Source organism: Agelaius phoeniceus, chromosome 30 (assembly GCF_051311805.1).
Source record: "Agelaius phoeniceus isolate bAgePho1 chromosome 30, bAgePho1.hap1, whole genome shotgun sequence".
Taxonomy (NCBI): domain Eukaryota; kingdom Metazoa; phylum Chordata; class Aves; order Passeriformes; family Icteridae; genus Agelaius; species Agelaius phoeniceus.
The window spans coordinates 3,355,218-3,378,278 of NC_135294.1; the positions used below are offsets into that span (position 1 = coordinate 3,355,218).

The 23,061-nt window shown below is 61.1% G+C and overlaps 2 protein-coding genes across 5 annotated transcripts; one reads left to right on the top strand and one right to left on the bottom strand.

The window, feature by feature from the left end:
• Positions 1–1,217: 1,217 nt before the first annotated feature.
• NUDT18 (nudix hydrolase 18) lies at positions 1,218–8,062 on the top strand. Its single transcript, XM_054650711.2, has 4 exons — positions 1,218–1,312; positions 3,911–4,071; positions 5,387–5,600; positions 7,431–8,062. The coding sequence occupies exons 2-4, from the start codon at positions 3,925–3,927 to the stop codon at positions 8,015–8,017; spliced, it is 948 nt and encodes a 315-aa protein (XP_054506686.1). The 5' UTR covers positions 1,218–1,312; positions 3,911–3,924; the 3' UTR covers positions 8,018–8,062.
• Positions 8,063–9,069: 1,007 nt separating this feature from the next.
• On the bottom strand, positions 9,070–22,762 carry FHIP2B (FHF complex subunit HOOK interacting protein 2B). 4 transcript variants are annotated; one of them, XM_077191674.1, is made up of 17 exons: positions 22,556–22,760; positions 22,379–22,457; positions 19,775–19,944; positions 17,984–18,088; positions 17,781–17,903; positions 16,422–16,985; positions 16,140–16,336; positions 15,955–16,063; positions 15,645–15,721; positions 14,885–15,074; positions 13,020–13,180; positions 12,822–12,941; positions 11,917–12,007; positions 11,688–11,840; positions 11,271–11,411; positions 9,721–9,821; positions 9,070–9,645 (listed from the first exon to the last, which is right to left on the bottom strand). In XM_077191674.1, exons 1-17 carry the CDS (start codon positions 22,598–22,600, stop codon positions 9,540–9,542), a joined length of 2,532 nt encoding a protein of 843 aa, XP_077047789.1. In that variant the 5' UTR covers positions 22,601–22,760; the 3' UTR covers positions 9,070–9,539. The 4 variants fall into 4 exon arrangements, with proteins under 4 accessions (XP_077047789.1, XP_077047790.1, XP_077047792.1 ...); XM_077191675.1 differs by having other exon boundaries at positions 19,775–20,384; positions 22,556–22,607; XM_077191676.1 differs by lacking the exons at positions 9,070–9,645; positions 9,721–9,821 and having other exon boundaries at positions 11,275–11,411; positions 11,917–12,035; positions 22,556–22,762.
• Between the last annotated feature and the right edge of the window lie 299 nt (positions 22,763–23,061).

The following is a 23,061-nucleotide window of genomic DNA, read 5'->3' on the forward strand; positions in this document are numbered from 1 at the left end:
GCGGTGCCATCGGGGCCACGGGACAGTAGCAGCGCACACCTCAGTGTGTCCCTTCATCACAGCCAGCGCCAGGGGCTCTCCCTTCATCCCCTCTTCATCCCAGTGGGGTCAGGAGTGCTCTCCCTCCATCCCAGTGGGGTCAGGGCTGCTCTCCCTCCATCCCATTGGGGTCAGGGCTGCTCTCCCTTCATCCCATCATGGTCAGGACTGCTCTCCCTCCATCCCATCATGGTCAGGACTGCTCTCCCTTCACCCCCCTCGATCCCAGTGGGGTCAGGGATGGTCTCCCTCCATTTCATTGGGGTCAGGACTGCTCTCCCTTCATCCCCCTCCACCCCATTAGGGTGAGGGCTGCTCTCCCTACACCCCCTTTTCATCCCATTGGGGTCAGGGGTGCTCCAGTGGCACCACCAGCATCTGGCTGAGGGTCTCACTTCACCCACCCTCCATCTCACCGGGGTCAGGGCTGCTCTCGGTTCATCCCTTTTCATCCCACTGGGATCAGGGCTGCTCACCCTACACCCTCCCCACCATCCCATTGGGGTCAGGGCTGCTCTCCCTTCATCCACCCCAATCCCCTCAGCTCCGAGGATGCTCCACCATCCCCACCATCCCACGGGGGTCAGGGACGCTCAGGTGTCCCGGGATGTGGGGAGGTGCCAGAGCCGGGGCTGGCAGAGGGCATCGCTGCCATGAGTTTTGCCTGGGCTCAGCCCCGCACACAGCTGGGAACAGCTGGATGGCGCTGCCCAGAGGCTGCGGGACCCAGGGCGCTGCTCCGTCCTGTCCGATGGAGGAAAATGACTGAACACCGGCGGGCAATTAGCACGGGACAATTAATTAACATCGGGCAATGAGCACGGGGCAATTAATTAACACCCGGCAATAGGCACTGGGTAATTAATTAACACCAGGCAATGGGCACAGGACAATTAATTAACATCGGGCATTGGGCACGGGACAATTAATTAACACCAGCAACTGGCACTGGGCAATTAATTAACACCGGGCACTGGGCAATTAATTGACACCGGGCAATGGGCACCGAGTAATTAATTAACACCAGGCAACGAGCACTGGGCAAAGGGCACTGGGCCATGAACAAGAGGCGATGGGCACCAAGGGATGACCCTCGCGGGATCAGCACCGCCTAATTAACTCTGCGCCACGCTCTCACGCGGCCCCTTTAAGGCCAAGTCCCGCCCGATCTGAGTGGCAGCAGGCTCAACCAATGAGCGGCGAGCTGAGCCGGCGCACTGCCCAATAGGCGTTGAGCAGGGGGGCGGTGCCGGCGCGGCAGAGCCCCGGCGCGGTGAGTGCGCGGCGCATGCGCGATGCGGGGGGGGCGGGGGTCCCGGAGCCCGCCCGCGACCCCCGGAGCCGCCGCTGCCCCCCCCAAGCTCCACCGCGGCCCCCCCGGGCTCACCGCAGCCCCCCGGCCCCCATCGCACCCTCCCGGCAGCCCCCCCGTCCTCCCTGCATCCTCCCGATGCTGCTCGCAGCCCCCCGCCCGCCCCTTCCCGCAGCCCCCCGACTCTTCCTGCATCCCACCCATCCTTGGGGAAGCCCCCCGAGCCCTGCTGCACCCGCCGAGCCTTGCTGGAACACCCCCAAAACCGTGCCCGCATTGCAGAGCCCCGAATCTTTATTGCAGCCTCCTTAGAGCACCCCAAAACCCTCCCCTGTAGCCCCCCAAATCCTCCCCTGTAGCTCCCCCAAACGCTTCCTTTACTGCACCCTGTAACCCACCCAAATCCTTCCTTATAGGCACCGAACCCTTCCTTTACTGCAGCCCCCAAATCCTGATTGCAGCCCCCCCAAGCCCTGCCTTGTACCCCCCCAACCCATTCCCTCCCTGCACCCTGCAGCCCCCAAACCTTTACTGCAGCCCCCAAACCTTTATTGAACTCCCCCACCCATTCCCTCCCTGCACCCTGCAGCCCCCCAAACCTTTACTGCAGCCCCCAAACCTTTATTGAACCCCCCCACCCATTCCCTCCCTGCACCCTGCAGCCCCCCAACTCTGCCCTTACCGCACCCCCAAACCCTCACTGAGGGCCCCCAAACCCTCCCTTAATTGCACCCAATAGCCCCCCCAAAACCCTCTCCTGTAGCCCCCCAAACCCTTCCTTTACTGCAGCCGCCAAACCCTCATTGCAGACCCCCTACCCATTTTCTTCCTGCACCCTGTAGCGCCCCAAACCCTCCCATAATTGCACCCCATAGCTCCCCCAAATCCTTCCCTGTAGCCCCCCAAATTCTCCCTTAACTGCACACTGTATCCCCCCAAATATTTCCTTGTAGCCCCCCCAAATCCCTCCTTTACTGCAGCCCCCAAATCCTCATTGCAGCTCCCCCAAACCTTTCCTTGTTGCCCCCCAAACCCTCCCCTGTAGCCCCCCAAACCCTCTCTTACTTGCACCCAATAGCTTCCCCGTAAATCCTCCCCTATAGCCCCCAAATCCTGCAGCCCCCCAAATCCCCCCTATAGCCCCCAAATCCTGCAGCCCCCAAATCCTCCCCTATAGACCCCGAACCCTCATTGCAGCCCCCAAACCCTTCCCTGTAGCCCCCCAAGCCCTGGTGCGCCCCCAGCCCCCCCTGCACCCTGCAGCCCAGCTCGCCCCCGTGCCCCCCGTGCCCCCCGTGCCCCCCAGGCTGGGAGCAGCCCCTCCCCCAGCTCGCCCTGCAGCCCTTCCCCCCCTGGGACCCCCGGGACCCCCCCAGCTCCAGCTCCAGCTCCAGCCCCCCCGGCACCCCCCAGCCCAGCGAGCTCTTCTACCCCAGCGCGGGCATCGCCCAGTCCAGCCGCCCGTACCCTCCCAGTGCCGCCCAGTCCGGCCAGCCCCTCCCCACCAGTATCTCCCAGTCCGGCCATCCCATTCCTCCCAGTGCCGCCCAGTTCGGCCATCCCGTGCCTCCCAGTACCGCCCAGTCCAGCTATCCCATTCCTCCCAGTACCGCCCAGTCCAGCTATCCCATTCCTCCCAGTGCCGCCCAGTTCGGCCATCCCATTCCTCCCAGTGCCGGCTCTCCCATTCCTCCCATTCCCCCCAGTACCGCCCAGTCCCGCCAGCCTTTCCCTTCCAGTATCCCCCAGTCCAGCCATCCCATTCCTCCCAGTACGCCCCAGTCTGGCCTCCCCTTTTCCCGCTACCTCTTCCAGTCCAGCCAGCCTTTCCCTCCCAGTATCTTCCAGTCCGGCCAGCCTTTCCCTCCCAGTATCTTCCAGTCCGGCCAGCCTTTCCCTCCCAGTATCTTCCAGTCCGGCCAGCCTTTCCCTCCCAGTAACCACCAGTCCAGCTACCCCTTTCCTCCCAGTATCCTCCAGTCCGGCCATCCTTTCCCTCCCAGTACCCTCCAGTCCAGCCAGCCCTTCACCTCCTTCATCTTCCCGTGCATCCTTCAGTCCAGCCAGCCCTTCTCGTACCGCAGCCCCCCCCGGCTCCCCAAATCCTGCCAGCTCTTCCCGTGCCCCCCACCCCAGTCCAGCCAGCCCTTCCCGTCCTGCGCCCCGCCGGGGGTCCCCCAGTCCAGCCAGCCCCTGTCCTACCGCAGCCCCCCCCGCCTGCCCCCCAAACCCCTCCCCGACCCCTTCCCCGCTTACCCCCCCCCGGGGGTCCCCCAATCCAGCCGCCCCTTCCCCTTCTGCGCCCCCCCCTGCATCGCCAAACCCACCGAGCTCTTCCCGTGCTCCGCCCCCCCCCAGCCCAGCCGCCCCCTCCCCATTTACCCCCCCCCGCCCATCCCCCAGTCCAGCAGACCCTTCCCCCCCTCCCCCCAATCTCCGGAGCCCCTCCCTGCCCCCCCCCGCCGCCGCGGCTCTTTGTCCCCCCGCCTGCACCTCTGGGGGGTCCCCTCGCCCCCCCAGGACCCCGCCACGCCCTGAGCGGCCCCGCCACGCCCGCAGGGACCCCCGCCCCCATGGGGGACGCGCCGGTGCCGGAGCTGGAGGCGGTGCTGGATGGAGGCGCCTGGGAACTGGGGGAGACTCTCGAGGGGTGCCCCGGGCCCGTCCGCCTGGGCAGGAACGTTTGCTACGTCGTGCTGGCCGTGCTCTTCAACCAGGAGGTGAGGCAGCCCTGCTCCCAGTGCCCCCCAGTTCAGCCAGATCATCCCCCCAGTGCTCCCAGTGCCCCCCAGGCCATTCCCCCAGCGCTCCCAGTGCAGCCAGGCCATCCCCCAGTTCCCCCAGTCCACTCCCCCAGTGCCCCCAGTTCAGCCAGAGCATCCCCCCAGTGCTCCCAGTGCAGCCAGGCCATCCCCCAGTGCCCCCCAGTGCCCCCAGTCCATTTGCCCAGTGCCCCCAGTTCAGCCAGAGCATTCCTCCAGTGCTCCCAGTCCAGCCAGGCCATCCCTCAGTGCCCCCCAGTGCCCCCAGTCCATTTCTCCAGTGCCTCCCAGTGCAATCAGGACATTCCCCCAGTGCCCCCCAGTCCAGCCAGGCCACCCCCCAGTGCCTCCCAGTCCATTTCCCCAGTGCCCCCCAGTGCATTCCCCCAGTGCCCCCAGTCCATCCCCCAGTGCCCTCCAGTGCAGCCAGATCATCCCCCCAGTGCTCCCAGTGCCCCCCAGTCCATTTGCCCAGTGCCCCCAGTTCAGCCAGAGCATCCCCCCAGTGCTCCCAGTGCCCCCCAGTCCATTCCCCCAGCGCTCCCAGTGCAGCCAGGCCATCCCCCAGTTCTCCCAGTCCATTCCCCCAGTGCCCCCAGTTCAGCCAGAGCATTCCTCCAGTGCTCCCAGTCCAGCCAGGCCATCCCTCAGTGCCCCCCAGTGCCCCCAGTCCATTTCCCCAGTGCCTCCCAGTGCAATCAGGACATTCCCCCAGTGTCCCCCAGTCCAGCCAGGCCACCCCCCAGTGCCCCCAGTCCATTTCCCCAGTGCCCCCCAGTGCCCCAGTGCATTCCCCAGTGCCCCCAGTATCCCCAGTGCATTCCCCCAGTGCCCCCAGTCCATCCCCCAGTGCCCTCCAGTGCAGCCAGAACATCCCCCCAGTGCAGCCTGGCCATTGCCCAGTGACCCCCAGTGCCCCCAGTCCATTTTCCCAGTGCTCCCAGTGCAGTCAGAACATCCCCAGTGCCCCCATTCCAGCCCCCAGTATCCCCAGTACCCCCATTCCAGCCCCCTTGCCCCCAGTATCCCCAGTACCCCATTCCAGCCCCCAGTACCCCCATTCCAGCCCCCAGTATCCCCAGTACCCCATTCCAGCCCCCAGTATCCCCAGGACCCCCATTCCAGCCCCCCGTACCCCATTCCAGCCCCCAGTATCCCCAGTACCCAATTCCAGCCCCCAGTACCCCATTCCAGCCCCCAGTATCCCCAGTACCCCATTCCAGCCCCCTTTCCCCCCGTACCCCGCTCCATCCCCGCTGTCCCCTGTCCCCAGGACTCGCTGCTGCTGGTGCAGGAGGCCAAGCCCGAGTGCCGCGGTCTCTGGTACCTGCCCGCGGGCCGGGTGGAGCGGGGCGAGCCCATCGTGGCCGCGCTGCGCCGGGAGGTGCGCGAGGAGTCGGGGCTGCACTGCGAGCCCGTAACGCTGCTGGCGCTGGAGGAGCGCGGCCCGGCCTGGATCCGCTTCTCCTTCCTGGCACGGGCCACAGGTTTGTGCTGGCACGGGGGGCACGGGGGGCACGGGGGGCACGGGGGGAGCGTCCCCAGGTGGTCCTGTGGTGGGTGTCAGGGTCCTCAGCTGGCTCCATGATGGAAAGTGGCGCTCCCATGGTGGGTATCCCTGTCCTTTGGCACCCCCCATGATGGGTATCTGGGTGTCCTTGTCCCCTGCCAGCCCTGTGATGCCAAGTGCCACCCCCATGGTGGGTATCTGTGTCCCCTGCCACGCCCATGATGGCAAGTGGCACCCCTGTGATGGGTAGCAGTGTCCCCTGCCACCCCCATGAAGGGTGTCCCAGTCCCCTATGAGCCCCAGGATGGCAAGTGGCACCCCAGTGATGTTTATCCCTGTCCCCTGCCAGCCCCATGATGGGTATGCCACTCCCCTGCCAGTGCCATAATGGCAAGTGGCACCCCTGTGATGGGTAGCAGTGTCCCCTGCCACCCCCATGATGGGTGCCCCTGTCCCCTGCCAGCCCCATGGTGGCTATCAGTGTCCCCTGCCAGCCCAGTGATGTTTATCCCTGTCCCTCTGCCAGCCCTGTGATGGCAAGTGGCACCCCCATGATGGGTATCCCTGTCCTCTGGCACCCCCATGATGGGTGTCCCTGTCCCCTGCCAGCCCTGTGATGGCAAGTGGCACCCCCATGGTGGGGATCCCTGTCCCCTGACAGTTCCATGGTGGGTGTCCCCGTCACCAGCTGGCGTCCCTGTGATGGGTGTCCCTGTCCCCTGCCAGCCCCATGATGGGTATCCCTGTCCCCTGCCAGTGTCATGATGGCAAGTGGCATCCCTGTGATGGGTGTCCCTGTCCCCTGCCAGCCCCACGGTGGGTATCAGTGTCCCCACCCCTCCTGTGCCCAAGCATCAGTGTCCCCTGCCACCTTTGTGCCAGCTCACTGGTGTCCCCTGCAAACCCCATGATGGATTTTTTAGCACCTTTGTGCCAGGCCACTGCAGTCCCCTGCCACCACCCCCAAAGCCCCACACAGGGCCACCAGTGTCCCCTCTGAGGCCACCTCGGGGGTCTCAATGTCCCACCAGTGTCCCCTCTGAGGCCACCTCGGGGGTCTCAATGTCCCACCAGTGTCCCCTCTGAACCATGGAAATGGGGAGTGGGTTTGGGGGTGTTTGGGGGAAATGGGGAGTGGGGTGTTTGGGGGAAAATGGGGGAAATGGCGAGTAGGTTTGGGAGTGTTTGGGGGAAAATGCAGAATGGGGTTTGGGGGGGGGTTGGGGAAAATAGGGAGTGGGGTTTGAGGGTGTTTGAGGGAAAATAGGGAGTGGAGTTTGGGGGTGTTTGAGGGAAAATAGGGAGTGGGGTTTGGGGGTGTTTGAGGGAAAATAGGGAGTGGGGTTTGGGGGTGTTAGGGGGAAAATAGGGAGTGGGGTTTGAGGGTGTTTGAGGGAAAATAGGGAGTGGAGTTTGGGGGTGTTTGAGGGAAAATAGGGAGTGGGGTTTGGGGGTGTTTGAGGGAAAATAGGGAGTGGGGTTTGGGGGTGTTAGGGGGAAAATAGGGAGTGGGGTTTGGGGGTGTTGGGGGAAAATAGGGAGTGGGGTTTGGGGGTGTTTGAGGGAAAATAGGGAGTGGGGTTTGGGGGTGTTTGAGGGAAAATAGGGAGTGGGGTTTGGGGGTGTTTGAGGAAAAATAGGGAGTGGGGTTTGGGGGTGTTAGGGGGAAAATAGGGAATGGGGTTTGGGGGTGTTTGAGGGAAATGGGGAGTGGGGTTTGGGGGTGTTTGAGACCCTCGGGGATCTCAGTGTCCCCCCCAGCCCCTTCCCGCTGTCCCCCCATTCCGTGCCCCCCCTGTACGCTCAGGTGGGACCCTGAAGACCCTGGAGGAGGCTGACTCCGAGTCCCTCCAAGCCACCTGGTGGCCCGGGGACCCCCGTTCGCTGCCGCTGCGCTCTCCGGACATCCTGCCCGTGCTGGAGCTCGCCGCCCGCTACCGCCGCAGCCCCGCGCACCCCCCGACGCTGCCGCGGGAGCTGCCCTGCTCCCCGCTCTGCCTGCGCCTCCTGCTGCCCTTCTCCAACGCCTCGGGCGAGCTGTGGCTGCTGCTGGCCACCGCTGCCACCCCGCAGCTGCCCGTGGTGGCCTGCGGGACATCCCCGGCCGAGCTGCGTGCGGGGCTGCGCCCGCCGCTGCTGCGGCTGCTGCGGGAGCGCCTGGGCTGGGAGGCGCAGCCCGAGGCTCTGGGGCTGCTGGGGCTGCAGCACAGCCCCGGCGACTCTGGGGACACCGATGGCATCTGCTTCAATGTGCTGCTGAGCGTGGCCCCGGGCGGGCAGCGGGAGCGGCCCCCCGAGCCCCGCGACCCCGCGCTGCGCTGGTGGCCGGTGCGGGAGGAGCTGCGGGGCCGCGTCCTGCAGAGGATCCGGGCAACCGTGCCCGTGCGGAGTTAGGGATGGAGAGAGCGGGGTTGGGATTGGGGGAAACGGGGGGCCCCAGGGATGTGCTGGCTGGGGGTGCTGGGAGCAGAAATATAAAATAAAATAAAATAAAATAAAATAAAATATAAAATAAGATAAACGCGGCTGTTTCTGCTGCTGATTCTGTGTCTGGGCTGTGGTGGGGAGAGTGAGATTTGGGGGGGAAATTGGGTTTCGGGGTGTTTGGGGGAAAATGGGGAGTGGGGTTTTAGGGGTGTTTGGGGGGAAATGAAGATGGTGTTTGGGGTTGTTTGGGGGGAAATGGGGATGGGGTTTGGGGGTGTTTGGGGGGAAATGGGGATGGGGTTCAGGGGTGTTTGGGGGAAATAGGGAGTGGGTTTGGGGGTATTGGAGACCCTCGGGGGTCTCAGTGTCCCCCCAGCCCCTTCCCGCTGGTGGCCGGTGCGGGAGGAGCTGCGGGGCCGCGTCCTGCAGAGGATCCGGGCAACCGTGCCCGTGCGGAGTTAGGGATGGAGAGAGCGGGGTTGGGATTGGGGGAAAGGGGGGGCCCCAGGGATGTGCTGGCTGGGGGGGCTGGGAGCAGAAATAAAATATAAAATAAAATAAAATATAAAATAAAATAAAATAAAATATAAAATAAAATAAACCTGGCTGTTGCTGCTGATGATTTTGTGTCCGGGCTGTGGTGGGGAGTTGGGTTTGGGGGGAAATGGGGATGGGTTTGGGGGTGTTCTTGGGAATATGCAGAGTGGGGGTTTTGGGGGTGTTTGGGGGAAATTGCAAAGTGGTTTTGGGGTCTTTGGGGGAAAATGGGGAGCAGTGTTTTTGGGACATGGGGAGTGGGGCTTTGGGGGAAATGGGGAGTGGGTTTGGAGATGTTTGGGGGAAAATAGGGGGTGGGATTTGGGGGTGTTTGGGGGGAAATGGGGAGCGGGTTTGCGGAAATGGACAGTGGGGTTTGGGGGTGTTTGGGGGAAATGCAGAGTGGGGTTTGGGGGTGTTTGGGGGAAAATGCAGAGTGGGGTTTGGGGGGGTTTGTTTGGGAAGGGGCACACGAGGTGCTGCTGAGTCACAGCTTTATTGGAGCAGAGTCCCATCACCCTGGGGAGGGGCTTTGCGGGGTCTGGGGGCACAGACCCCCACCAGAGCACACACACGTGTCACACACACCCACAGACATGTCAGACATGGCACGCTCCCCCTGCCACAGAGCCAGGACAGGGGACAATCGAGTCCTTGCAGCTGAGTAGGGGGGGCTCTGTCCCACACACCCCATTATTGCCTAAAAATTCCCTGCTGGAGCCTTGGGGGGAGCAGGACCCACCACCCAGGAGGAGCCAGGGCAGCCAGCACCCCGCACCCAGCACGGGGACGTGGCGACACCTCGGGGCTGGCCAAGGCGACAGCGAAGGACTCGGCGCCTCCTCATCCTCCTGCCAGCTCCTTCCCGCGGAGCCACGGCCATTCCTGGCTCCTGCAGGGCCACCGGGGCGTGGGCAGGGCCATCCCCAAGAGGGGCAGCTCGGGGAGGGGCTCAGGGTGGCCCCTCGGGTGGGCCCTTGACCAGGGCGATGGCAGCCAGCTCCTTGCAGAACTCCTCCAGCACCACCACGCCCTTGAACAGCACCGTGTGATCCATCCTGCGGGGACACCAGAGACTGAGGGTGCCTGTGGGGCACAACCCCTCCCCAAAAGGGCGTTTTTGGGGGACTCACTGCTCTCCTGGCACCAGCCCCAGGAGCTGCCGGCGCACCAGGAGCAGCTTGGCCCTGGCGTGGGGCACGCGCTGGAGCCGCTGCATCAGCTCCCCGATCACCTGGGGAGGGAGCAGAGGGTCACCCCCTGGGAGAGCCTGTCTGAAATAGCCCTCATGTGCCTCACCATCGTCACTGGGGAGACCACAGACAAAACAAAACCCCCAATGTCTGCTGATCCCGTAGGGGGAAAGTCGTGCCTGAGACCTGAGGGCGTTGCCGAGCCATTGTTTCCACAGGTGCTGTTTGCTGTGTGCTGCACTGAGCCCAATGAGGAGAAGAAGAAGGGGGCACCGTGCCCTGTGTGCAGCAACAGCCCTGGGAGCTGTCCCAGCTCTCGGCCTGGCTGGATTCTCCTGAGTTCAGGTGGTCCCCCCACAGCAGACCCTCACCTGCTTTACAAGCACCGTGACAGACAGACTGAGATGTGAGGAGCCTCTCCAGCAAGGAGTGAGACATGGAGCCCCCGTGTGCAAAGGCCCCTCTGCTCCTCCCAAGGACTGGGACTGAAACCCCCGTGTGAAAAGGCCCCTCTGCTCCTCCATCAAGGACTGAGACACAAAACCCCCGTGTGAAAAGGCCCCTCTGCTCCTCCATCAAGGACTGAGACACAAAACCCCCGTGTGAAAAGGCCCCTCTGCTCCTCCATCAAGGACTGAGACACAAAACCCCCGTGTGAAAAGGCCCCTCTGCTCCTCCCAAGGACTGAGACAGGAACCCCCATGTGAAAAGGCCCCTCTGCTCCTCCATCAAGGACTGAGACATGGAACCCCCATGTGAAAAGGCCCCTCTGCTCCTTCCAAGGACTGAGACACGGAACCCCCATGTGAAAAGGCCCCTCTGCTCCTCCCAAGGACTGAGACACAAAACCCCCATGTGAAAAGGCCCCTCTGCTCCTTCCAAGGACTGAGACACAAAACCCCCGTGTGAAAAGGCCCCTCTGCTCCTCCCAAGGACTGGGACTGAACCCCCCAGCCCGGGGCGGGTGTGTGGGGGACCAAAGCTGACCAGAGCGAGATGTTTGCCTGCAGGTTGTGACCGCTGGACCACAACAATGGCTCTCATTTACTGCTGAGAGCATGGACTACCTGTCACATCTATTCCTTATTGTATCTGTTTCCCCTTCCCTCACAATTTTCAACAGAATTATCATAATAAAAACCTCTGAGTTAGCCAGAGACTTCGAGATGTACCCGACGTCACAGGCGGATCCTCGACTGGACTGGACAAAGGACTTCATCTCCATGTTTGGTAGCTATACCCCCCTCTTTCTCTCTCTCTCTTTTCTCTCTCTTTCTCTCTCCCTCAATCCCTCTATCTCATTTTGCTGTGGTCACTCAATAAAGGTGCATTTGTTTTCATTATCACTGCAAACCCCCTGTGCTGTGTTGGTTTTTGCACCCTCAGATCACCCCATGAACCCTCACAAACCCCGTTTGTAAGGAAGAATCGTGACACCCGCGTGGCCAGGGGGTGTCCCCGTGTCCCCAGAGCCCCGAGGGTGACATTACCCTGACAAGGACGGAGAAGAGCGAGCGGCAGCCGGGGGCCAGGCTGAGGTAGGGGTCCAGCAGGTACTCATGCAGGTGAGGGTGGGGGAAGGCGGCCAGCTGGGACAGCACCGAGGTCACCTGCAGGTTCAGGCTGTAGGGCTGGGATGGGGAGGGACACTCAGGACCTTGGGTGACCCCCAACATTCCCTCATCCCCACCAAGGTGATGGTTTTGGGCACTTTGTCCCCATCATGGGGGTCCTGGGGGGGGCACAGGGGGGTGTAGGGCTGGGATGGGGAGGGACACTCAGGACCTGGGGTGACCCCCCAACATCCCCTCATTCTGAGCCTGTCCCCACCAAGGTGATGGTTTTGGCCACTTTGTCCATGATGAGGGTCCTGGGGGGCACAGGGGGGCTCAGGGGGCACCCAGTACCTGATCCAGGATCCTGCTCATCCGGTCAAACAGCACCTTGAGGAAGTGTCCCTCGTAAAAAGCCACTCCAGGGTGACAGGAGTGACAGGAGTCCAGGGGCCGAGGGGATGAGGGCCACCCCCACGGGGCAGCGCTGGCACGGCACGCCTGGACCTGCCCAGGGGGGACAGCAGGTGAGAGCCAGGGTGGGCACAGCCACAGCAGGCTGGGGACACCCTCAGGCACCCACCATGGCCAGGGCATCGTGCACGTAGGTGTTGTATCCGCCCTCCTCCATGCACGACGAGGTCTTGGCCTCCTCGGGGACCAGGCACAGGAAGCTGGAAGAGAGGGAGGAGAGGATGGGTGCTGGGGAAGATGGAACAGGAAAGCCTCATAAATATGATTGCCTGGCAAAAGATTTGGAGAATATGGAAACTGTGAGTGAGATTGAAATGAAAGCAGCTTTGAGATGCCTCAGTTACTGAACAACTGGAAAACAATGGTGTGGCTGGCTGAAGGTGATCCCCTTTTGATGGAACAACACCCTCTGCCTGCAGACAGCTCCAGGGGTCAGAGCAGACCCTGCCAGCTTGGCAGAAGGCGCCCAAAGAGGAGTTTGTAGGGTTTAAAATGTAACACAGTGTGGTAATGTAATGATTCTTATAGGCTGTATGTAAATGCTGTAGGATTTGTATCTTGTACTGGATTGGTTGGTGAGAATCAGAATATTCAACACAGAAGAAGATTTATGGTATTGGAATGGGAACCTTGCTCTCTCACCCCTTTTACTCCCTTACTCTCTCACCCTCTCATCCTCTCTCCCCCTCTCTTCTCTCAGGCCTGCTCTGAGCTGTGCCTGGCAGCTCCCAGCAGGGCCCTGCCCCCAGGCCCTTTGCAATAAACCCCAAATTCCCCACCTGGCTGCAGAGATCTCTTGTGTCCGTCTGTCCCCACCATCCTACCCCCTGATGCTCCAACAGATGGGGAGGGGATGCAGCCCCCCCACTCCAGCCCAGCCCCTCCAAAAAGCTGATCCTCTCCAATATCATCCTAATCATTAAGAACTATGAACCAGCATTCACCTTTTAAGCTAAAGAAAGAGGGTTTCCCTCCCTCCTTAATGATATTCCTCAACTAAACCCCAGCCCCTACCTGCTCACCACCTCGCTCACTCGCCCCTTCCCCGACGGGGCTGATGCTGGGGAAGGATTTTTTGTCACCCCAAAGCTGTCTGGGAATCCATCGGTGAAATAGGGATCCTCCTCCAGGTCCCTGTGTGGGGTCAGCATTAGGGGGGCGGGCAGTGAGTGGGGGGCACCCCCTGGCCCTGCCCCAGCCCCTCTTGCTCACAGCCCGTCCTCCTCGGGGTCCGTCTCGGGGGGCCCGCGCTCCTCGGGGCCGCGCTGCAGGTACGCCCTGGCCTCCAGGTTCCTCAGCACCAGGTTGTGAGCCACGTGCTCGTGGGGCTTCCTCAGCAGCTCCTCGAAGAGCCGCAGGCTGGCCAGGCTGATCTGGGCACAGCCAGCAGGGTCAGACCCTGGCCAGGCTGATTTGGGCATGGCCAGCAGGGTCAGACCCTGGCCAGGCTGATCTGGGCATGGCCAGCAGGGTCAGACCCTGGCCAGGCTGATCTGGGCACAGCCAGCAGGGTCAGAGCCCTGGCCAGGCTGATTTGGGCACGGCCAGCAGGGTCAGAGCCTGGCCAGGCTGATCTGGGCACAGCCATGAGGGTCAGAGCCCTGGCCAGGCTGATCTGGGCACAGCCATGAGGGTCAGAGCCTGGCCAGGCTGATTTGGGCACGGCCAGCAGGGTCAGATCCTGGCCAGGCTGATTTGGGCACAGCCAGCAGGGTCAGACCCTGGCCAGGCTGATTTGGGCACAGCCAGCAGGGTCAGAGCCTGGCCAGGCTGATTTGGGCACAGCCAGCAGGGTCAGAGCCTGGCCAGGCTGATTTGGGCACAGCCAGCAGGGTCAGAGCCTGGCCAGGCTGATTTGGGGACAGCCATGAGGGTCAGAGCCCTGGCCAGGCTGATTTGGGCACGGCCAGCAGGGTCAGACCCTGGCCAGGCTGATTTGGGCACGGCCAGCAGGGTCAGACCCTGGCAGGGTGGCCAGGCTGATTTGGGCACAGCCAGCAGGGTCAGAGCCTGGCCAGGCTGATTTGGGCACAGCCAGCAGGGTCAGACCCTGGCCAGGCTGATCTGGGCACGACCAGCAGGGTCAGAGCCTGGCCAGGCTGATCTGGGCATGGCCAGCAGGGTCAGACTCTGGCCAGGCTGATTTGGGCACAGCCACCAGAGTCAGATCCTGGCCAGGCTGATTTGGGCACAGCCAGCAGGGTCAGAGCCCTGGCCAGGCTGATCTGGGCACGGCCAGCAGGGTCAGACCCTGGCCAGGCTGATTTGGGCACAGCCAGCAGGGTCAGAGCCTGGCCAGGCTGATCTGGGCACAGCCAGCAGGGTCAGAGCCCTGGCCAGGCTGATTTGGGCACAGCCAGCAGGGTCAGACCCTGGCCAGGCTGATTTGGGCACGGCCAGCAGGGTCAGAGCCTGGCCAGGCTGATTTGGGCACAGCCAGCAGGGTCAGAGCCTGGCCAGGCTGATTTGGGCACAGCCAGCAGGGTCAGAGCCTGGCCAGGCTGGCCAGGCTGATTTGGGCACAGCCAGCAGGGTCAGACCCTGGCCAGGCTGATCTGGGCACAGCCAGCAGGGTCAGACCCTGGCCAGGCTGATTTGGGCACGGCCAGCAGGGTCAGAGCCTGGCCAGGCTGATTTGGGCACAGCCAGCAGGGTCAGAGCCTGGCCAGGCTGATTTGGGCACAGCCAGCAGGGTCAGAGCCTGGCCAGGCTGGCCAGGCTGATTTGGGCACAGCCAGCAGGGTCAGACCCTGGCCAGGCTGATCTGGGCACAGCCAGCAGGGTCAGACCCTGGCCAGGCTGATTTGGGCACGGCCAGCAGGGTCAGAGCCTGGCCAGGCTGATTTGGGCACAGCCAGCAGGGTCAGACCCTGGCCTGGCTGATTTGGGCACGGCCAGCAGGGTCAGACCCTGGCCAGGCTGATTTGGGCACAGCCAGCAGGGTCAGAGCCTGGCCAGGCTGATTTGGGCACAGCCAGCAGGGTCAGACTCTGGCCAGGCTGATTTGGGCACGGCCAGCAGGGTCAGACCCTGGCACTGCCAGCCCTGGCAGCCCAGCCCAGCCCAGGTGAGCTCACCTCGTCGCTCAGGTGGTCACAGCGCTCGATGAGCTGCGCCCGCAGGGGGTGGGGGGCGTCCCCGGGGGTCTCGGGGTGCCGGTGGGGCCCCAGCAGGAAGAGCACGAGGCGGTGGAGCAGGCTGGGAGAGCGGAGCTGCCTCACTGTGCCCGTCAGCACGGCCGTGGCGCCCAGCACGGCCAGCTCCGACCTGTGGCGTGGGAGGGGGGGTTTGTCCAGGGAAAAGGGGGAACCCCCCCTGCTCCTGGCTCTGAGGGGGTCCTGAAGGGCAGAACCCCCCAGCTGGGGTTGGGGTGGTTGTGCAGGGATAAAGGGCAAGCCCCTGCCCCTGGCTTCCAGGGCATCCTGAGGAGCAGAACGCCCCAGCTGGGATTGGGGTGTTTGTCCAGGAAAAAGGGGGAACCCCCCCACTCCTGGCTCTGAGGGGGCCTCATTCCAGCTGGGGTCAGGGTGTTTGTCCAGGGAAAAAGGGAATCCCCCCTTCCTGGCACTGAGGGGGTCCTGAGGAGCAGAACCCCCCAGCTGGGGTCGAGGTGGTTGTCCAGGGAAAAGGGGGAACCCCGCACTTCTGGCTCTGAGGGGGCAGAAAGCCCCAGCTGGGGTTGGGGTGGTTGTCCAGGGAAAAAGGGGAACCCCCCCCTCACTCCTGGCTCTGAGGGGGCAGAAAGCCCCAGCTGGGGTTGGGGTGGTTGTCCAGGGAAAAAGGGGGAACTCCCCACTGCTGAGGGGGTCCTGAGGAGTAGAACAAGGGGTCACTCACATCTGCAGGAGCTGGGGCTGCAGGATGCCCTGGAAAAACTTCTCCTCCACAGCCTCGCTGATGCCACCGGCCACGAGCTGGGGGGACAAAGGGGCTGAGAGTGGGGACCCCCCAGGACGAGACACAGCCTTAAATGGCACCCCAGGAGGTTTAGGGTGGATTAGGCAGAATTTCTCTACAGAAAGGGTGATTGGGTGTTGGAATGGGGCTGCCCAGGGAAGCGGTGGAGTCGCCATCCCTGGAGGTGGCACTCGGTGACAAGGATCAGGCACCAATTAACTCCCAGATTAACGAATGCCGTGCTTCTCACCGGGTGGGCGCCCATCACCAGCTCATCCAGGAAATCCAGCCAGGCCAGGAACTCAGCCAGGCTCTCCTTGCCCGGGAAACCTCCGTCCCCAGCGCCATCCCCCTGCGACCTGTGTGGCACAGAGAACGCGTGCCTGTGACACCGCCTGGGTGGCACCTGCCACCCCCAGCCCGGCACCCCCTCACCTCCAGCTGGCCCTGTCCATGCTGAGGACATCAGCAGGGTCGGTGCCAGCGGGCACGGCGCTGTAGAGGTCGCAGAGGTGCCCCACGAGCAGCGGGCACAGGGCAGTGCCCCGCGCCAGGCAGGTGGCAGCCGCCTCCTGGGCCAGCCCCGCCAGCAGCAGCACGTTCTCCCGAGCCTTCAGCGCCACCCGGCTCTTCTGCGAGGAAGAGGAGGAGGGCACGGGGGTGGCCAAATGCCTGGCAGTGCCCTCTGTCCCCGAGGTGCCACCCCTGAGGCCGTACCTTGCTCCTGCACAGTGCCACCAGGCAGGTGACGAGGTTGCTGTCCCTGCGTGGCGGGGAGGGCTGGGCTGGAGGGCAGCTGGCACCTGGGGGATGCCCCAAACCCTCTGCCCTGGACATGGAGCTGGCAGAGGTGCCCAGAGGATGCTCCAAATGCTCTTCCTTGGGCATGGAGCTGGCAGAGGTGCCCAGGGGATGCTCCAAATGCTCTTCCTTGGGCATGGAGCTGGCAGAGGTGCCCAGGGGATGCTCCAAACCCTCTGCCCTGGGGCTGGAGCTGGCAGAGGTGCCCGGGGGATGCTCCAAATGCTCTTCCCTGGGGGTAGAAATGGCAGAGGTGCCCAGGGGATGCTCCAAACCCTCTGCCCTGGGGCTGGAGCTGGCAGCAGTGCCCGAGGGATGCTCCAAACCCTCTGCCCTGGGCATGGAGCTGGCAGCAGTGCCCGAGGGATGCTCCAAACCCTCTGCCCTGGGCATGGAGCTGGCAGAGGTGCCCAGAGGATGCTCCAAACCCTCTGTCCTGGGGCTCTCCGGGGCTCTCCTCCCGTTCAGGACGCTCTTTCCCTGGAGAGGAAAAGGAGCAGCAAAGCATTGCAGCCATCACCTTCCTCCTCCTCACCCTGAGGAGCTTTATGGCAGGGAGGAGGCTGCAAAGGGGGTCCCAAACCTCAACTGGGGGAGCCCAAACCCCACTGGGGACCCCACAGTGTCCCACCTGCAGGATGTAGGGCAGCAGGCTGGGATCCCAAATCCCATTGGGGACCCCACAGTGTCCCACCTGCAGGATGTAGGGCAGCAGGCTGGGGTCCTGCTGGATCCCAAATCCCATTGGGGACCCCACAGTGTCCCACCTGCAGGATGTAGGGCAGCAGGCTGGGATCCCAAATCCCACAGTGTCCCACCTGCAGGATGTAGGGCAGCAGGCTGGGGTCCTGCTGGATCCCAAATCCCACAGTGTCCCACCTGCAGGATGTAGGGCAGCAGGCTGGGATCCCAAATCCCACTGGAGACCCCACAGTGTCCCACCTGCAGGATGTAGGGCAGCAGGCTGGGATCCCAAATCCCATTGGGGACCCCACAGTGTCCCACCTGCAGGATGTAGGGCAGCAGGCTGGGGTCCTGCTGGATCCCAAATCCCATTGGGGACCCCACAGTGTCCCACCTGCAGGATGTAGGGCAGCAGGCTGGGATCCCAAATCTCACTGGGGACCCCACAGTGTCCCACCTGCAGGATGTAGGGCAGCAGGCTGGGGTCCTGCTGGATCCCAAATCCCATTGGGGACCCCACAGTGTCCCACCTGCAGGATGTAGGGCAGCAGGCTGGGGTCCTGCTGGATCCCAAATCCCATAGTGTCCCACCTGCAGGATGTAGGGCAGCAGGCTGGGGTCCTGCTGGATCTTGGAGCAGAGCACGGCCGTGAACTGCACCTCCTCCCTCTCCGTGCCAGAGCCCAGGCGGTCCCCGCTGAGCTGGAGCAGCTTCTGGGGGGCGGAGCAGGGGATGTGGGGGTGCTGGGGGTGTCACCCGTGGGTGTCACCCCCTGGGGACAGGGGCAGCTCACCTGCACGGGCCGGTGCACGTTGAGGTAGTGCAGGAGCGGGTGCTGCAGCTGCCCCAGCAGGCGGCTGAAGAAGAGCAGGACCTGCTGCCTCATCCCGGGGGGATACTGGGACAGGGACAGGATCAGCCACATCCCTGATTTCCATGGAAATCACCCCAAACAATCCCCCAGATCCCTTCAAATGTGGCATTCACATTGTCTGGAAAAATCCCTTCACACAGGATCCTTCTCCTGGGAAGCTGAGAAGCCTCAGAGAAAAGGAAAACAATTCTGATCTCATTTGCTTCTCCTCTGTCTTGCTCGTCTGGATGTGTTTGGAGATTGTTTCATTGGATTCTGCTGTGAATTATTTTTCACTCATTTGCCAATCAAGGCCAAGCTGTTTTGGGACTCTGGAAAGAGTCTGGCACACAGATATTTTAAAAATAAAAATAAATTTAAAAAAAAAAGGAAAAAAAAAAAAAGTAAAAGAAAAAGAATCTGGCACACAGATATTTTTAAAATAAAAATAAATAAAAATAAAAATAAATTAAAAAAAAAAGGAAAAATAGTCTGGCACACAGATATTTTTAAAATAAATAAAAAATCAAAATCAAAATAAAAATCAAAATAAAAGGAAAAGAAAAAGAATCTAGCACAAAAATATTTTTAAAATAAAAATAAATAAAAACAAAAATTAAAATTAAAATTAAAAAAAGAAAAAAGAAAAATAGTCTGGCACACAGATATTTTTAAAATAAATAAAAATTAAAATAAAAATAAATTTAAAAAAAGGAAAAATAGTCTGGCACACTGATATTTTTAAAATAAATTAAAAAAAATAGAAATAAAAAATAAAATAATAAAAAAATAAAAATAAAAATAAAAATAAAAGAAAAAGAAAAAGAATCTGGCACACAGATATTTTTAAAATAAAAACAAATAAAAATAAAAATAAAAAAGAAAAAAGAAAAATCGTCTGGCACACAGATATTTTTAAAATAAATATTAAAATAAAAATTAAAATAAAAATTAAAATAAAAATTAAAATAAAAAAAGAGAAAAAGAAAAATACAGATAAAAATAAAAACATCTGCTACTTGGCTTTGCAGGATGAGGTGCCAGCTATTTCCCATTTCCCAGCACCCCAAAACCCCAAATCCTCCTGGGTGTGAAAGGACCAGTGTGTTTCCACCTCTACTTGAATAAAAATCTATTTCTAGGGGCCTTGTTGCTATTATTAGCAGGAAAAGGACAGCAGAGCCATTATATTTGTTATAGATTTGGTCAATATTTACTTTTTTTCCACACCTGGCACTTCATCCTGCAAAGCCAAGTAGCAGATGTTTTTATTTTTCTTTTTTAAAGTCTGTTTTAATTTTAATTTTAATTCCTGCAAAACCAAGCGCCAGATGTTTTTATTTTTACCTTTTAAATGTCTGTTTTAATTTCAATTTTAATTTTAATTTTAATATATCTGTGTGCCACATATTTTTATAAAAACCCTTCCTGTGCAAGCAGGGATGCGCTGAGGTGCAAGCTCCCAGAAAGGATCCCAGTGGGGATCTTGAGACCCTCAAGACCCTCCCAAAAAAGCGCCAAGTTTTCCCTCACAAAAACCCAATTTTCCCCAAAAAAAAGCCAATTTTTCCAAAAAACCCCCAAGCCCTGTGACCACCTCCCACTTCACAAACTCCAATTCTCTGTAAAAATGCTCCAAAATTCAAATTATCGAGGGCCACCAGGCAAAGCAGCTGGAAAAGGCCGCGGCTTGGGCCTCTCCCGAGGGATTTTCCCGATTCCCTGGCTCACCTCTGCCTTTCCCAGCGTTCCCAGGGTTTCCAGGAGTTTGTGCTGGAGCAGGAACTCGAGGCACGGCCCCGTGTCCCCCGGCGGGCGCTGCCGCTCCTCGTGCACCAGGATGTCCAACATCTGCCGCAGGCGCCACGGGATGTCCGTCTGTCGCGCCGGAACGCTCTCGTCTGCGGGGTTTGGGGATTTGGGATCGGGGATTTGGGGTTCAGGGATCAGAGATTGGGGATTCAGGGGTTCAGGGATCTGGGAATGGGGGATTTGGGGATTGGGGATTCAGGGGTTCAGGGATTTGGGAATTCAGAGGTTCAGGGATCTGGGAATGGGGCATTGGGGGATTTGGGGGTGCAACATCTGCTGTAGGTGCCACGGGACGTCCGTCTGTCGCGCCGGAATGCTCTCGTCTGTGGGGTTTGGGGATTTGGGATCGGGGAATTCAGGGGTTCAGGGATCTGGGAATGGGGGATTTGGGGATTGGGGATTCAGGGGTTCAGGGATTTGGGAATTCAGAGGTTCAGGGATCTGGGAATAGGGGATTGGGGGATTTGGGGGTGCAACATCTGCCACAGGCGCCACAGGATGTCCGTCTGTCGCGCCGGAACGCTCTCGTCTGTGGGGTTTGGGGATTTGGGGTTCGGGGATCAGGGATTGGGGATTTGGGATTGGGGATTAGGCATTGGGGATTTGGGGATCAGGGATCCAGGGCTTCAGGGATCCAGGGCTTCAGGGATTCCGGGATTCAGGAGTTCAGAGATTCGGGGATTTGGGATTGAGGGATCAGGCATTTGGGAATTCAGGGATACCGGGATTCAGGGATTTGGGGATCCAGGGATTTGGGGATTCAGGGCTTCAGGGATCTGGGAATGGGGGATTGGGGGATTTGGGGGTGCAACGTCTGCTGCAGGTGCCATGAGATGTCCGTCTGTTGCGCCGGAACGCTCTCGTCTGTGGGGTTTGGGGATCAGGGATTGGGGATTTGGGGATTCTGGGATCAGGGATTTGGGGATCAGGGATCCAGGGCTTCAGGGATCTGGGAATTCAGGGGTTCAGGGGTTCGGGATTGAGGGATCAGGCATTTGGGAATTCAGGGATTCAGGGATACCGGGATTCAGAGATTTGGGGATTCAGGGATTCAGGGATACCGGGATTCAGAGATTTGGGGATTCAGGGATTGGGGATTCAGGGGTTCAGGGATTTGGGGATCTGGGGATTCAGGGATTTGGCCATTCAGGGATCAGGGACTGGGGGATTGAGGGATCCAGGGACTGAGGAATGCAGGAATTCAGGGATTTGAGGATTCAGAGGTTCAGGGATCCAGTGATCAGGGATTCAATGGCAGTTAGGGATTTGGGGATTCAGGGGTTCAAGGATTTGGGGATCTGGGGATTTGGGGATCCAGGGATTCGGGGGTTCAGGGACTCGGAGACCTGGGGATTTGGGGAATCAGGGATTTGGGGATTCAAGGATTCAGGGATCTGGGGATCCAGGGATTTGGAGATTCATGGATTCAGAGATTCAGGGATCCAGGTAATCATGGATTCAGGGATTCAAGGATGGGGGGCTGTGGCGGGGCCCCCCCGGGCACAGCAGCGGGAGGGATTCCCCGGTGAGGTGCCAGCCGTGCCAGCGGGGCTCTGCCAGGAGTTTCCCCTGATCCGTGCCATCCCTAAATCCTGCTCCTCCGGAGCGGGAACAACGCTAGATGGCAATGTGAGGATGGAACCGCTGCTTCCGCTCCGGCCTAGGACGCTGCCGGACATCCCGCTCCTCCCGCCGCCGTTCCGTTCCTCCGCTGGGCACCGGGGACCCCCGGGCAGAGCGGGCACCGGCATCCGCCGGGCAACCGAGGCCGGAGCTCTCCCGGGGCTCCCGGAGGGACGTGTCCCAGCCTGTGCCGGGAGCGTCCCCAGCCTGTGCCGGGAGTGTCCCCAGCCTGTGCCGGGAGTGTCCCCAGCCTGTGCCGGGAGTGTCCCCAGCCACCCCAAACCTTCCGTGCCGACCCCACCGCGCTGCCCGGGGGGCTCAGGGGCTGCGCAGGGCAGAGAACCCCGCGGGGGTAAAACCTGCCGGGGATTGGGAAGGGGCTCCCGTCCCCGTTCCCACGTGCCAGGGCAACCACAGCGCACCCGGGCCCTGCCCCAGGCACGGGGTCCCATGGCAGGGGCAGGAGTTTGTCCCAGGACACGGGGTCCTGTCCCGGGACATGTCCCCTGCCCCAGGGCACGGCATCATTCCTAGGCCGGGGACCCCGTTTTAGGGCACGGGGACCCTCTCCAAAGACACACGGTCCCTTCCCAGGACATGGGATCGTGTCCCAGGGATTGGGGTCCCCTCCTAGAGCACTGCGACCCCCCCTCCTTGGGCACAGAGCCCTCATTCCCGTTTTCAGGACACCCTATTTTAGGATACAAGGAACCTCTCCTAGGACACGACAACTCTGTTCCCACGCCACGAGGACTTTATTCCCACCTGAGACCCCATCCCGGGGAAAAACGACTCCAGCCCGGGAAACGCGGACCCTATCCCGGGAAACGCGGAGCCCATCCCGGGACAAAAGCGCCCCAAGCCCGGGGCACCGGGACCCTCTCCCCGCACCCCCCTCACCTGTGGCCTCCAGGTAGTAGCCGGTGATGCCCGTCCAGTGCTCGGTGAAGGCTTCCAGCAGGTCCACGCTGGGCTCCCGCTGCTCACACCGGGATCGGGGTCAGGCGGGCACGGAATCCCCCGGTCCCGGTCCCATTCCCGGTCCCGTTCCTCCCGCGTGCCCCCGGTGCCGCTCACCGTCTCCACCGCCTGCTGCAGCAGCGCTCCCAACCGGCTGAGCATGGCTGGGACCCCCGGACCGGCCCCGGTCCCGACCCCGCTCCGGCCCCGGCCCCGCCCGCGCCGCCGGCCCCGCCCGGTCCCGCCCCCGGCGGCTCCGCTGCCGCTCCCGGCGGGATGGGCCGGGCTGGCAGCGGGAAGGGCGGGGGACGGAGGGGTTGGGAAGGAGTCTCAGCCCTAAAATTGCTCCGCGGGCGGTTCCGGATGGGGATGGACCCAGGGCACCGGGGTGGGAACAAACCCCACACACCGGGGGGGCATCAACTCACCTCGGATGGACCCCACAAACCCCTTCACTGGGATCAGGATAACCCCCGCAAACTCCTTCACCCAGGATCAGGATATCCCCCACAAACCCCCTCACTGGGATTGGGATTGACCCCACAAATCCCTTCACCGGGATCAGGATAACCCCCGCAAACCCCTTCACCCAGGATCAGGATATCCCCCACAAACCCCCTCAC

What these genes read in the sequence shown, in the direction of transcription:
- NUDT18 (XM_054650711.2), top strand. Translation starts at nt 3,925, where the DNA reads ATGGGGGACGCGCCGGTGCCGGAGCTGGAGGCGGTGCTGGATGGAGGC. An exon ending in CCGTGCTCTTCAACCAGGAG is followed by an intron (nt 4,072 to 5,386) that starts GTGAGGCAGCCC and finishes CCCTGTCCCCAG; the next exon opens with GACTCGCTGCTGCTGGTGCA. An exon ending in CTTCCTGGCACGGGCCACAG is followed by an intron (nt 5,601 to 7,430) that starts GTTTGTGCTGGC and finishes CTGTACGCTCAG; the next exon opens with GTGGGACCCTGAAGACCCTG.
- FHIP2B (XM_077191674.1), bottom strand. Translation starts at nt 22,600, where the DNA reads ATGCTCAGCCGGTTGGGAGCGCTGCTGCAGCAGGCGGTGGAGACG. An exon ending in CAGCCCCAGCTCCTGCAGAT is followed by an intron (nt 15,075 to 15,644) that starts GTGAGTGACCCC and finishes CCCACGCCACAG; the next exon opens with GTCGGAGCTGGCCGTGCTGG. An exon ending in GACCCCGAGGAGGACGGGCT is followed by an intron (nt 12,942 to 13,019) that starts GTGAGCAAGAGG and finishes GACCCCACACAG; the next exon opens with GGACCTGGAGGAGGATCCCT.